Source organism: Cherax quadricarinatus, chromosome 82 (assembly GCF_038502225.1).
Source record: "Cherax quadricarinatus isolate ZL_2023a chromosome 82, ASM3850222v1, whole genome shotgun sequence".
Taxonomy (NCBI): Eukaryota; Metazoa; Arthropoda; class Malacostraca; order Decapoda; family Parastacidae; genus Cherax; species Cherax quadricarinatus.
The window spans coordinates 9452167-9465513 of record NC_091373.1 but is presented as its reverse complement, the minus strand read 5'-3'; the positions used below and the strand labels follow the sequence as shown (position 1 = coordinate 9465513).

General features: G+C 37.8%; 1 protein-coding gene across 1 annotated transcript in view; it reads right to left on the bottom strand.

The window, feature by feature from the left end:
- LOC128702919 (uncharacterized) overlaps positions 1 to 12111 on the bottom strand; it is a 174944-nt gene extending 162833 nt beyond the window's left edge. Inside the window, exon 1 of the mRNA XM_070102642.1 lies at positions 11666 to 12111. Coding sequence (XP_069958743.1) covers positions 11666 to 11957 — 292 coding nt within the window. The 5' untranslated portion in view covers positions 11958 to 12111. The remainder of the gene's footprint in view (positions 1 to 11665) is intronic.
- Between the last annotated feature and the right edge of the window lie 1236 nt (positions 12112 to 13347).

Below are 13347 nucleotides of genomic sequence, written 5' to 3'. Positions count from 1 at the left end.
GGGTTCGCCTCTCCGTTTTCGATAGACTTTCCGATTAGAGAAGCATTTCCTACCTTCGGTGTATATAAATTTAGGTGCTAGAGTAGCGTATCCACTTCTTCGCTGAATAATTTACTCTGGTTTAGCGTTTCCAACAAGCCTAGTATAAATCAAAATGTTCCATGCCCATGTAAATCGAAGATCAAACAATCTGCTGTTTTTTCCTTCCTGTGAAATCACGTGGATCTTTGGGTCGCAGTAATTGTCTCTTCATAGCTTATTCCTCTCAGATTTGGAAGCCTTGAACGTACGTACGTACGTGTGTGTGTGTGTGTGTGTGTGTGTGTGTGTGTGTGTGTGTGTGTGTGTGTACTCACCTAATTGTGGTTGCAGGGGTCTTTTTCATAACTCCTGGCCCGCCGCTTCACTGGTCGTACTAGGTCCACTCTGTTCCTGCTCCATGAGCTTCGGCATACCTCTTCTTAAAACTAATCTTTGGATCCTACCTCTACTACTTCACTCCCTAGACTGTTCCACCTCCTGACAAATCTAAGGCTGAAGAAATACTTTTTAACATCCCAGTGACACATCTGAGTTTTCTTCTTCTAGCTGTGTCCCCTTATTCCTGTATACCATCTCCGAAACATTCTGTCCCTGTTCATTATATACATACACATCTGAATGCAAATCTTCGTTGACATCAGCGATTCCACAGATTTAAGGTATGATAACTTTGCTTACTATGCCATGAACCTCCCATAAGTTTCACGGGATGGTGTAACCTAACACATGCTTGCCACAGACCCAGAGACCATGGAATACGCGGACCCTGGAAGAAACAGACCCTGTGAGAAACGGACCCTGGAAGAAACGAACCCTTCGACGCCCACTCAAACAGGTATATTGAAATATCATACAAATAAACACACACAACCAATGCAACTACACTTACATATAAACACACACAACTGTGTGTGTGTTTATATGTAAGTGTAGTTGCACTGGTTGACTTTCAATACTTATTTACGTTTATGCAAAATTTTAGTATTGTCCTTCACATTTTCCTTTTATCAGTTCCGTGAAGCTCTTACGTAAGATAAACTAAGTAACCAGTGCTTGACGTGTAAAGTGGTATAAACTCAAGGCTGACACTGACAGCCGCATCTGTCAGACCAATACGCATCAATCACTGTTAATTAACGCACCTGTAAATACCCAACATTGTTTAGTAATTAATCGGGTAAAGGTAGCCAATAGTTCTCGTAATTACGTCTGATCTAAAAGACAAAACGAGGTGTATAAAATATTTTTGTCTGGATGTGGAATGCAATTATGTCCAACAAAATTATTGGATCAATAAATACTCTGGGTGGGAGGGTGGGAGAGAGAGAGCGAGAGAGTGGGAGAGAGAGAGAGAAGAGAAATTAAATTGATAAACATGACATGCAACAGTGGACATCGTGGTCCTCATCAAGGTCATCTAAAACAGACATGTAAAATATTCCCGTAAACTAAGTAACCAAGCATGTTAATGCTTAACATGACAAGATTATGTAACTAGTCCTACCTAGCATTTCTAAGGTTAAATCTAGCTTTATGTAGTTCCACTGAACTTTAAAGTATAAATCATAAGATGATTTGTTTGAATTATTTGGCAGCAACAATACCGTATATAAAAAAAAAACCTGTTGATTTCTAAATATCTGAAATTAGATATAAAAATGCATCGTGTAAGTCAAATGCTCACTACAACAGAGCCAATAAGAATAAAGTAAGCTACACAAGAGCAAATGTTACTAATCTTCAAATTCTTTACTACAAAAATATGTACAAGAACAAAAAAAAAAAAAAAGTAAGCCCTACAAACACCGAAATTGTACGTAATTACCTTAACTTAACCAACCAGACAATGGTGGACTCTGTTAACCTAAATAAATGAAACCCCATTAATGTGCTTAGTGGTTGTGAAATTCCTTGCAAGCACTGTAATTTACTCGAATGTAGAGCTTCAAGGTAAACATGTAATCAGTGGAGTGATTGAATGGAAGATATGTGAAATATTCACTAAACAATTCAGCAGGCTTTCAAAATGATAAAAATTACCATATTATCTAATACATTCCTTCCATTGTGATTGTGTATGTGTGTGTGTATGTGTGTGTGTATGTGTGCGTATATGATCTGCAATATATGTGTGTATCAGTTTAGAAAACAACAGGTTTTGTTATACAGTATTGTTGCTGCCAAACAATTCAAACATCTAATAATTTTTTTAATTTATCGGATATCAGTCTGATCATATGATTTATACTTTAAAGTTCAATGAAACTACATAAAGTTAGACTTAACCTTAGAGCCTCTAGATAGGACTAGTTATATAATTTGTCATGTGTGCGTGTGTGTGTATGTATGTGTGTGTATATGTATGTGTGTGTATATGTGTGTGTGTGTATATGTGTGTGTGTATATGTGTGTGTGTATAATATATATATATATATATATATATATATATATATATATATATATATATATATGCATGCAATAAGATCACAGTAAACAAGTGATTTCAGAATATGCAAAACAACCACTCTGAAAGAATAGAGAAATTCCAAGCGCTTTCGTGACTACTCACATTATCAAGGAACTATGAAAGTAAAGCATCCAAGGAAGCTATACAAGGGGTCTGGCCAGCACCTCACTATCAGATCCCACAACGGTTAAACACAGACACGCGCCGACCCAACTTGGATAGGTCCTTTGCACAACTCACCCACAAACTATTCTACCCAAGAAAATTTAAAAATTATTATTTGTCCAGTGTATTATTAAATTCTTCCCAAATTCTATTAATTATAAATGGATCTAATTTATATAAACCAAAAGGAAATATTCATATTATTGTCAAAACTGCTTTTTATGAAACAAGATTCAATTATATTCCTGTCGACCATGGACTTGCTTAATACTACTTTCTCAACTTTTTGAAAATCAATTGGATGGTTAAAATCTCTTACATGAATAAATAGAGCATTGGAATCTTGTCCAGTTCTAATGCTATATTTATGTTGTTTTAATCTTAGTTCGAGATTTTTACCAGTTTGACCGTAATAAACTTTATCGCAAATTTTACATGGAATCTTATAGACACATCCATCAGCATTTTGGGGGGAATTCTTAATCAAAAGTTTTTTTTACTGTATCAAGATTTTTGAATACAACTTTAATATTAAAAGTCTTAAGAAGAGAAGGCATATCAACCAAGTTTTCATGGTAAGGGAGAACCAACATTTTTAGTTGAATAAGGCTGGTTGTCCCTTTTTGGATTGTAAAGTATTTCTAGCAACTTTAAAAGATTTATCAATTACATTTCTTGGGTATTTTAAATCATTACCTATTTCATAAATTTTGGATATTTCCTCATCTATGAACTCAGGACTACAAATTCGTAAAGCTCTCAAAAACATTGATGAGAAAACAGACAGTTTGACTATCTTGATGCGAGGAATAATAGTGGACATAGGAACAGTTATTTGTAGGTTTTCTGTAAATTTTAAATTTGAATTCATTATTACCCTTAATAATTAAAACATCTAGAAAAGGCAATGAGTTATTTTCTTCAAACTCAACAGTAAAGTTTATAGAATGGTCTAAGCTATTTAATTTTCCAAGGAAATGGTGTATTTCTACATTTTTGGGCATAAGACACAAAATATCATCAACATATCTGAACCATTTAGCTCTATTTGGGAGGATTGTGTTAAGCAACCATGTTTCAAAAAATTCCATGTATAGGTTACTAAGAACAGGTGAAAGAGGATTTCCCATTGCCATACCAAACTTCTGAGTGTAAAACTTATCATTAAATACGAATTTTGCATCAACAATGCAAAGTTTAATAAGTTTAATGATAGTAGAAACTGGCAATGGTAAATCATAGTTAACGAGTTCTTCAGATAAGAAACTTAATAAATCATCAACAGGAACTTTCGTAAACAAAGAAGTAACATCAAAACTAACCATGTTAAAATCATTTAAGTCAGTCAAGGAGCTTAATTTATCAACCAAGTCTATGTTGTTTTTAACATTCAAGTTAGAAATCTTGCCAACAATAGGGCTCAAAATATCAACAAGCCATTTGGATAATTTATATGAAACTGACCCTATGGAGCTAATAATTGGTCTGACTGGATTTCCTGGTTTGTGTGTTTTTATTAGTCCATACATGTAAGGTAAAGATGGATTAGTGGAAGTAAATTGTTTGAGTAACTCATCTTTGCCTTTCAGTAGAAGTTTTATTGTTTTATTGAAATTGCTGTTAACGGTTTCTAGGGGATTTTTCCTAAGTTTAAAATAGGTTTCAGTATCATCTAAGAGATTATTCATTTTTTCTTTGTAATCATTTTCTTTCATAATTACTATTGCATTTATTTTGTCTGCTTTAGTAAGGCGCAAATTTTTATTGTTATTAAGTGTATCATAAGACTTAAAGAATCTTTGAGGGCAATTTGGGAATGTTTGGTTTTAACATAGAGCTATATACCATTCCTTTACTAATATTAATTTCATCAGAGGATAAATCAGAAAAATTTTCAAAGTTATAAAAGGCTTTTGCAATTTCAACATTATTAAGTTTTTTTGAAGTTGCAAAACTTAGGCCAAAACCTAGAGCAGCAGTTGTATGTTAGTCTAAAATTTCAGCTGATAAGTTAATTACAAAATTGTTATTAGCATGCTTTGTCCAATCACTATTTTCAATTAAAATGTCTAATTTTCTTTGTAGTTTGCTCTTGAGTTCATTACAAATTCTTCTGAGTTTATTATAGCAATGATCCAACATACTGTGTTTCCATTCTGATGGAATGGCCTGATTAAAAGAGTATTTTTTGTTTCTCAATGTTTTGAATGCTTCCTTCTCCTGTATTTTAGTTATTTCAATATGTTTCTGAAGAATAATTCTCATAAAATCATCAAAAGGACGATCTCTCATGTCAAGGAGTCTATTGGGTAAAAGAGACTTGGGCAGAACTTGTTCATTTAAACAATTTTTTAAAAAATTAAGTCGAATTTTTAACTTGTGGGACTTGATCAGTGCAGAAGAAAACTGTGAAACAAAAGATATATGATTAGGAAAGCTTATCGAGAACATTCTGCAGAGTCGTGTGGTATCCATTAATGCAATAAGATCACAGTAAACGGGTGATTTCAGAATATGCAAAACAACCACTCTGAAAGAATAGAGAAATTCCAAGCGCTTTCGTGACTACTCACATTAGCCCATTCTATAAACTCTACTGTTGAGTTTGAAGAAAATAACTCATTGCCTTTTCTAGATGTTTTAATTATTAAGGGTAATAATGAATTCAAATTTAAAATTTACAGAAAACCTACAAATAACTGTTCCTATGTCCACTATTATTCCTCGCATCAAGATAGAGTCAAACTGTCTGTTTTCTCCTCAATGTTTTTGAGAGCTTTACGAATTTGTAGTCCTGAGTTCATAGATGAGGAAATATCCAAAATTTATGAAATAAATATAAATATAAAATACCCAAGAAATGTAATTGATAAATCTTTTAAAGTTGCTAGAAATACTTTTCACAATCCAAAAAGGGACAACCAGCCTTCTTCAACTAAAAATATGTTGGTTCTCCCTTACCATGAAAACTTGGTTGATATGCCTTCTCTTCTTAAGACTTTTAATATTAAAGTTGTATTCAAAAATCTTGATACAGTAAAAAAACTTTTGATAAAGAATTCCCCCCAAAATGCTGATGGATGTGTCTAAGATTCCTTGTAAAATTTGCGATAAAGTTTATTACGGTCAAACTGGTAAAAATCTCGAACTAAGATTAAAACAACATAATTATAGCATTAGAACTGGACAAGATTCCAATGCTCTATTTATTCATGTAAGAGATTTTAACCATCCACTTGATTTTCAAAAAGTTGAGAAAGTAGTATCAAGCAAGTCCATGGTCGACAGGAATATAATTGAATCTTGTTTCATAAAAAGCAGTTTTGACAATAATATGAATATTTCCTTTGGTTTATGTAAATTAGATGCATTTATAATTAATAGAATTTGGGAAGAATTTAATAATACAGTGGACAAATAATAATTTTTAAATTTTCTTGGGTAGAATAGTTTGTGGGCGAGTTGTGCAAAGGACCTATCCAAGTTGGGTCGGCGCGCGTCAGGTGTTTAACCGTTGTGGGATCTGATAGTGAGGTGCTGGCCACACCCCTTATATAGCTTCCCAGGATGCTTAACTTTCATAGTTCCTTGATAATATGAGTAGTCACGAATGCGCTTGGAATTTCTCTATTCTTTCAGAGTGGTTGTTTTGCATATATATATATACATATATATATATATATATATATATATATATATATATATATATATATATATATATACATATATAATTATAAAGTTTGGGGAAAATTGGATGCTGTATCATTGACAAAAACTCGCTGTTGTGCTTACTTCGTTCATGCTCCAGACATAGGTCAGGTGTCTGGTCACTGTGTACAAACCGCTTCTCTCTTTAATCTGCTCATAATGACCTTATTGTAAGGCCGAAGTATTCGACGCTCATCTTACATGCCACTTCATTGTTTCCACAAAATCTTTTCTCTTACCTAAATGTGTAGGAATGTAAAGAAATATAGTTTTACTGAATATAAAAACTATTGCTTAAACCATATTTTTTTTTTTGCCAAGTTATTTCTGCAGAGTATAAAATAGGCAAAATCAATGTGTTAAATATGAAATTGCAAACAGCAGTTGAAAATTCCATTTAAACTAATGTTAGTATTTACACTGTTGCTATTGCTACTACTACTGTTATTTTATATTTCTACTCCTGTTGCTACTAATACCATTTAATACTCGTGAAGCCATTTCTACTGTTATTATTCTTATTATTATCACTGCTACAGCTAATACCACCTCCACAACCATTACTACCTTTAACTTTAGAAAAATGATGTTGCTTAATTATTAGCTTCATCTTCACTCAGTTTATGTGCAAAACATTTCTTATATCTACTGTAAGATGGTAATTTCTTGTAACTATTTTGCAACATACAAGTCCCTTAGTTGGATTAGATCATAATACTTTCCTTTCCCAAGGCCTTATGATACCGTGACTGGACCATTGTCAAGACTTGACAATGGGGATTAGTAGTAGTAATCATACTGCTAATAATAGTAATTAGGATGACTCATTGAAGTTATCCGGCTAATTGAGAAGCAAATCCATGAACGGGTCTCAGGATTCCTTTGATTGTAAATGTCATTAGAGACGTCAGTTTTCTAACATCAACCACAGTTACAAAAATGAAGCTCCTTTTTTTTTATACTATTTACAGTTAAATCCGGTAGTTACAAAGTGGTTCCAAGTGTTTTCTGAGTAATTTATAGCAATTGTGCATTCAAAAAGAAGTGACAGTTTGTCCCAATGTGTTTTATAAGTTTTGAAAAGGATGACTGAGTACTGATCTTATTGATGACAGTAACGACTGGGGGTAAAAATGGAAAGGATGGCCGAGTACGGATCTTATTGACGACAGTGACGACTGGAGCACATCTGTACACTATGGCCTGGTGGGTACAGGGGTATATCTCGCTGGATCGACTTCTCGAGCTCAGTGCACAGTTCTTATAATATTTAAAAAAAATTAGGTGTTGGTAAAGATGTCTTTCCTTTCCCTTGTGTTGCCTCTTGTCCCAAGGTTTCATTTCGTTTAACCAATTTTTACCTCAAGGACAGCAGAGCAAAGTTTCATTAACATTATAGGGCATAAATTAATTCTCTAAGTTTAATGTTAAACGAAAGTAATAGCGCGCGCACACACACACGCACACACACACGCGCACACACAAAATGGTGGACACTTGCTGAGGTGGCAAGAAGAGCTCATTCCAGCAGAGCAAAGTTGCTGGTTATGGGGGATTTCAACCACAGGGAGATTGACTGGGAAAACCTGGAGCCACATGGGGGTCCCGAAACATGGAGCCAGGATGTTGGACGTGGTGCTGGAAAACCTCATGCCCCAACATGTTAAGGACACTACCAGAGTGAGAGGGGAGGATGAACCAGCAAGATTGGACCTTGTGTTCACCCTGGGCAGCTCAGACATTGGGGACATCAAGTATGAGAGTCCCCTAGGAACTAGCGACTACGTGGTTCTGTGCTTTGAATACATAGTAGAGCTGCAAGTGGAGAGAATAACAGGAGTTGAATGGGAAAAGCTTGACTATAAAAGAGGGGACTACATAGGGTTGAAGAACTTCCTGCGGGAGGTCCAGTGGGACAGAGAACTGGCAGGAAAGCCAGTAAATGAAATGATGGAATATGTAACAACAAAATGCAAGGAGGCAGTGGAAAGGTTTATTCCCAAGGGCAACAGAAACAACGGGAAGACCAGAACGAGCCCCTGGTTTACCCGACGGTGTAAGGAGGCAAAAACAAAGTGCAATAGAGAATGGAAAAAGTACAGAAGGCAGAGAACACACGAAAATAGGGAGATTAGTCGAAGAGCCAGGAATGAGTACGCACAGGTAAGGAGGGAGGCCCAGCGACAGTATGAAAATGACATAGCATCGAGAATCAAGACTGACCCGAAACTGTTGTATAGCCACATCAGGAGGAAGACAACAGTCAAAGTCCAGGTGATCAGATTAAGGACAGAAGGTGGAGAACTCACAAGAAATGATCAGGAAGAATGTGTGGAGCTGAACAGGAGATTTAAGGAAGTTTTTACAGTAGAGACAGGAAGGGCTGTGGGAAGACAGCACAGAAGGGAACATCAAGAGGGAATATACCAACAAGTGTTGGATGACATACGAACAACTGAGGAGGAGGTGAAGAAGCTCTTAAGTGACCTTGACACCTCAAAGGCGATGGGACCGGACATCTCCCCATGGGTCCTTAGAGAAGGAGCAGAGATGCTGTGCGTGCCTCTAACCACAATCTTCAACACATCCCTTGAAACTGGGCAACTACCTGAGAAATGGAAGACAGCTAATGTAGTCCCCATATTTAAGAAAGGAAACAGAAAAGAGGCACTAAACTACAGACCTGTGTCTCTGACATGTATTGTGTGCAAAGTCATGGAGAAGATTATCAGGGGGAGAGTGGTCGAACACCTGGAAAGAAACATTATAAATGAAAACCAGCATGGGTTCATGGAAGGCAAATCTTGTATCACAAACCTCCTGGAGTTTTATGACAAGGTAACAGAAGTAAGACACGAGATAGAGGGGTGAGTAGACTGCGTTTTCCTAGACTGCAGGAAGGCCTTTGACAGTTCCCCACAAGAGATTAGTGCAGAAGCTGGAGGATCAGGCGCATGTAAAAGGGAGGGCACTGCAATGGATAAGGGAATACCTGACAGGGAGGCAGCAACGAGTCATGGTACGTGAAGAGGTATCACAGTGGGCGGCTGTTACGAGCGGGGTCCCACAGGGGTCAGTTCTAGGACCAGTACTATTTTTGATATATGTGAACGACATGATGGAAGGAATAGACTCTGAAGTGTCCCTGTTCGCAGATGACGTGAAGTTGATGAGAAGAATTAAATCGGACGAGGATGAGGCAGGACTGCAAAGAGACCTGGACAGGCTGGACATGTGGTCCAGTAACTGGCTTCTCGAATCAATCCAGCCAAATGCAAAGTCATGAAGATTGGGGAGGGGCAAAGAAGACCGCAGACAGTATAGGCTAGGTGGACAAAGACTACAGACCTCACTCAAGGAGAAAGACCTTGGGGTGACCATAACACCGAGCACATCACCGGAGGCACACATCAACCAAATAACCGCTGCAGCATACGGGCGCCTGGCAAACCTGAGAATAGCGTTCCGATACCTCAATAAGGAATCGCTCAAGACACTGTACACTGTGTATGTTAGGCCCATACTGGAGTATGCAGCACCAGTCTGGAACCCACACCTGGTCAAGCACGTCAGGAAGTTAGAGAAAGTACAAAGGTTTGCAACAAGGCTAGTCCCAGACCTCAAGGGAATGTCGTACGAGGAAAGGTTAAGGGAAATCGGACTGACGACACTGGAGGACAGAAGGGTCAGGGGAGACATGATAACGACATACAAGATACTGCGGGGAATAGACAGGGTGGACAGAGATAAGATGTTCCAGAGAGGGGACACAGGGACAAGGGGTCACAACTGGAAGCTGAAGACTCAGACGAGTCACAGGGACGTTAGGAAGTATTTCTTCAGTCAGAGTTGTCAGCAAGTGGAATAGCCTAGCAAGTGAAGTAGTGGAGGCAGGAACCATACATAGTTTTAAGAAGAGGTATGACAAAGCTCAGGAAGCAGAGAGAGAGAGAGAGAGGACCCAGTAGCGATCAGTGAAGAGGCGGGGCCAGGAGCTGAGTCTCGACCCCTGCAACCACAATTAGGTGAGTACAATTAGGTGAGTACACACACACACACACACACACACACACACACACACACACACACACACACACACACACACACCCCGCAGACGGAGTACAGTCTAGGGGGCCAGAGACTACAAACCTCACTCAAGGAAAAAGATCTTGGGGTGAGTATAACACCAGGCACATCTCCTGAAGCGCACATCAACCAAATAACTGCTGCAGCATATGGGCGCCTAGCAAACCTCAGAAGAGCATTCCGACATCTTAATAAGGAATCGTTCAGGACCCTGTACACCGTGTACGTTAGGCCCATATTGGAGTATCCGGCACCAGTTTGGAACCCACTCCTAGCCAAACACGTAAAGAAACTAGAGAAAGTGCAAAGGTTTGCAACAAGACTAGTCCCAGAGCTAAGAGGTATGTCCTACGAGGAGAGGTTAAGAAATCAACCTGACGACACTGGAGGACAGGAGAGATAGGGGGGACATGATAACGACATACAAAATACTGAGAGGAATTGACAAGGTGGACAAAGACAGGATGTTCCAGAGATTGGACACAGTAACAAGGGGACACAGTTGGAAGTTGAAGACACAGATGAATCACAGGGATGTTAGGAAGTATTTCTTCAGCCACAGAGTAGTAAGTGGAATACTTTGGGAAGCGATGTAGTGGAGGCAGGATCCATACATAGCTTTAAGCAGAGGTATGATAAAGCTCACGGTTCATGGAGAGTGACCTAGTAGCGATCAGTGAAGAGGCGGGGCCAGGAGCTCAGACTCGACCCCTGCAACCTCAACTAGGTGAGTACAACTAGGTGAGTACACACACACACACACACACACACACACAAACGTATTCAAGTACTTTACACTACTATCATACTTACAAATTAATACTGCTCACACACCTGAATGATTCATTTACGAATGATGAGAATCCATAATACGGATTCAAAAGCTTATTATCCATATTGATTGTAGCAATATATTTTTGCCAATCAGTTAGATTTTTATTACACGATTATGTATGGTTGTTCTTGGCTATATTGTTAAATGTTCCCGAATATTTACAAATACCTTCATTACTTTTAATATAATATTACTATTAACAAACAATAATGACAGTGATAAAAATATTAATAATCTAATAATAATCTATACTTGTTAATATTTGTAAATTTTCGAGATTTTTAATGTTTATTGAGCTTCCTCTGTTTCTCCTTAAATTAGTGTTTAAACATAAGATAATTTCAAACATAGAAGTAACTTACTGATATAGTCATCCTGTCCCGGGTAGCCAGCGAGGACATCATTGGTGAGCTGTCTGTGTTGCTGATGCTGGTGCTGCTGGTGCTGCTGACTGCTGCTACTGCTACTGCTGCTGCTAGTGCTGGTGCTGCTGGAGGAGGAAGAGGAGGCGGTGCTGCCTGTGGTCTGTGCAGCACACCACAGCATTTTCACCGTCAACACCACACTCACTACCACCACACGCACCTCCGCACGCACTCTCCACGCACTGCCACCACCTCCGCCACAGCCGCACAGACCACACTTGGACGTCATGGTGTAAAATGTTCAAGTTCACAAGGATTAACTTATGGAGTTTTCATACACATACATTTCTGGCAGCTAATTTCTAATTCAGCGATATTTGTCTCATAATTCCAACAATCACATCTCGCTATGCGTATTTTATGAATAGTTTACGTTTCAATAATGTTCTAGTAAATTATAACAAGTTTATATATATATATATATATATATATATATATATATATATATATATATATATATATATATTATATAAATATATATATTATACACATATATATTTATATATATATTTATATATATATTTATATATATATATTTTTTTTTTCAATAAGTCGGCCGTCTCCCACCGAGGCAGGGTGACCCAAAAAGAAAGAAAATCTCCAAAAAGAAAATACTTTCATCATTCAACACTTTCACCTCACTCACACATAATCACTGTTTTTGCAGAGGTGCTCAGAACACAACAGTTTAGAAGCATATACGTGTAAAGATACACAACATATCCCTCCAAACTGCTAATATCGTAAACCCCTCCTTTAGAGTGCAGACATTGTACTTCCCATTTTCAGGACTCATGTCCGGCTATATAAAAATAAAGGTACCACCTCTAGAACCTTACTGGGGACCCTCATCCTCAGAAGACAATAAACGTACCTCAGGGAAAACTGAAGGTTCTCCCCGGAGCTGTTTGAATATTTTCTTCTACCATCCCCTCTATAATTATATATAAATATATATATATATCACACACACACACATACACACACACATACACACACACACACACACACACACACAGTGGCCACTTTATTAGGTACAGCCTTCTCGTACTGGGTAGGGCCCCTTTTCCCAGGCATGGCCATTCTCCTCTGATCTCTCATTATCAAGGCATTTTCGCCCACAAAACTTCTGCTTGCTGGATGTTTACTGCTTTTCACAATATTCTCTGTAAATTCGAGACTTACGTGTGAAAATCCCAGGGGATCAGTAATTTCTGAGGTACTCATACCACCCTGTCTGGTACCAAGAATTATTCCATGGTAAGAGTCACAAACACATTTCTTCCCTACTCTGATGTTAGGTTTGAGAATGCCACTTGGCCATGTCTGCATCCTTTTAGGCATTGAGGTGCCGCTACGTGATTGTTTGATTAGCTATCTATATTAACGATCAGGGGAATATGTGTACCTAATAAAGTGGCCACTGTGTGTGTGTAAAATGATTACAGAAAGCAGGAAAAAAATTTCAGTCTACTAGAGACCCTCGTCAATCACTATTAAATATAAAATAACCACGTGGGAAGTTGAATGATAGCTCTAGGCCTTTCGTGTTGCAGTCAACATATCAGGAGCTTGCAGTTTTACAGAAAAGAGGTCCAAGCAAACACGATCATAGGAAG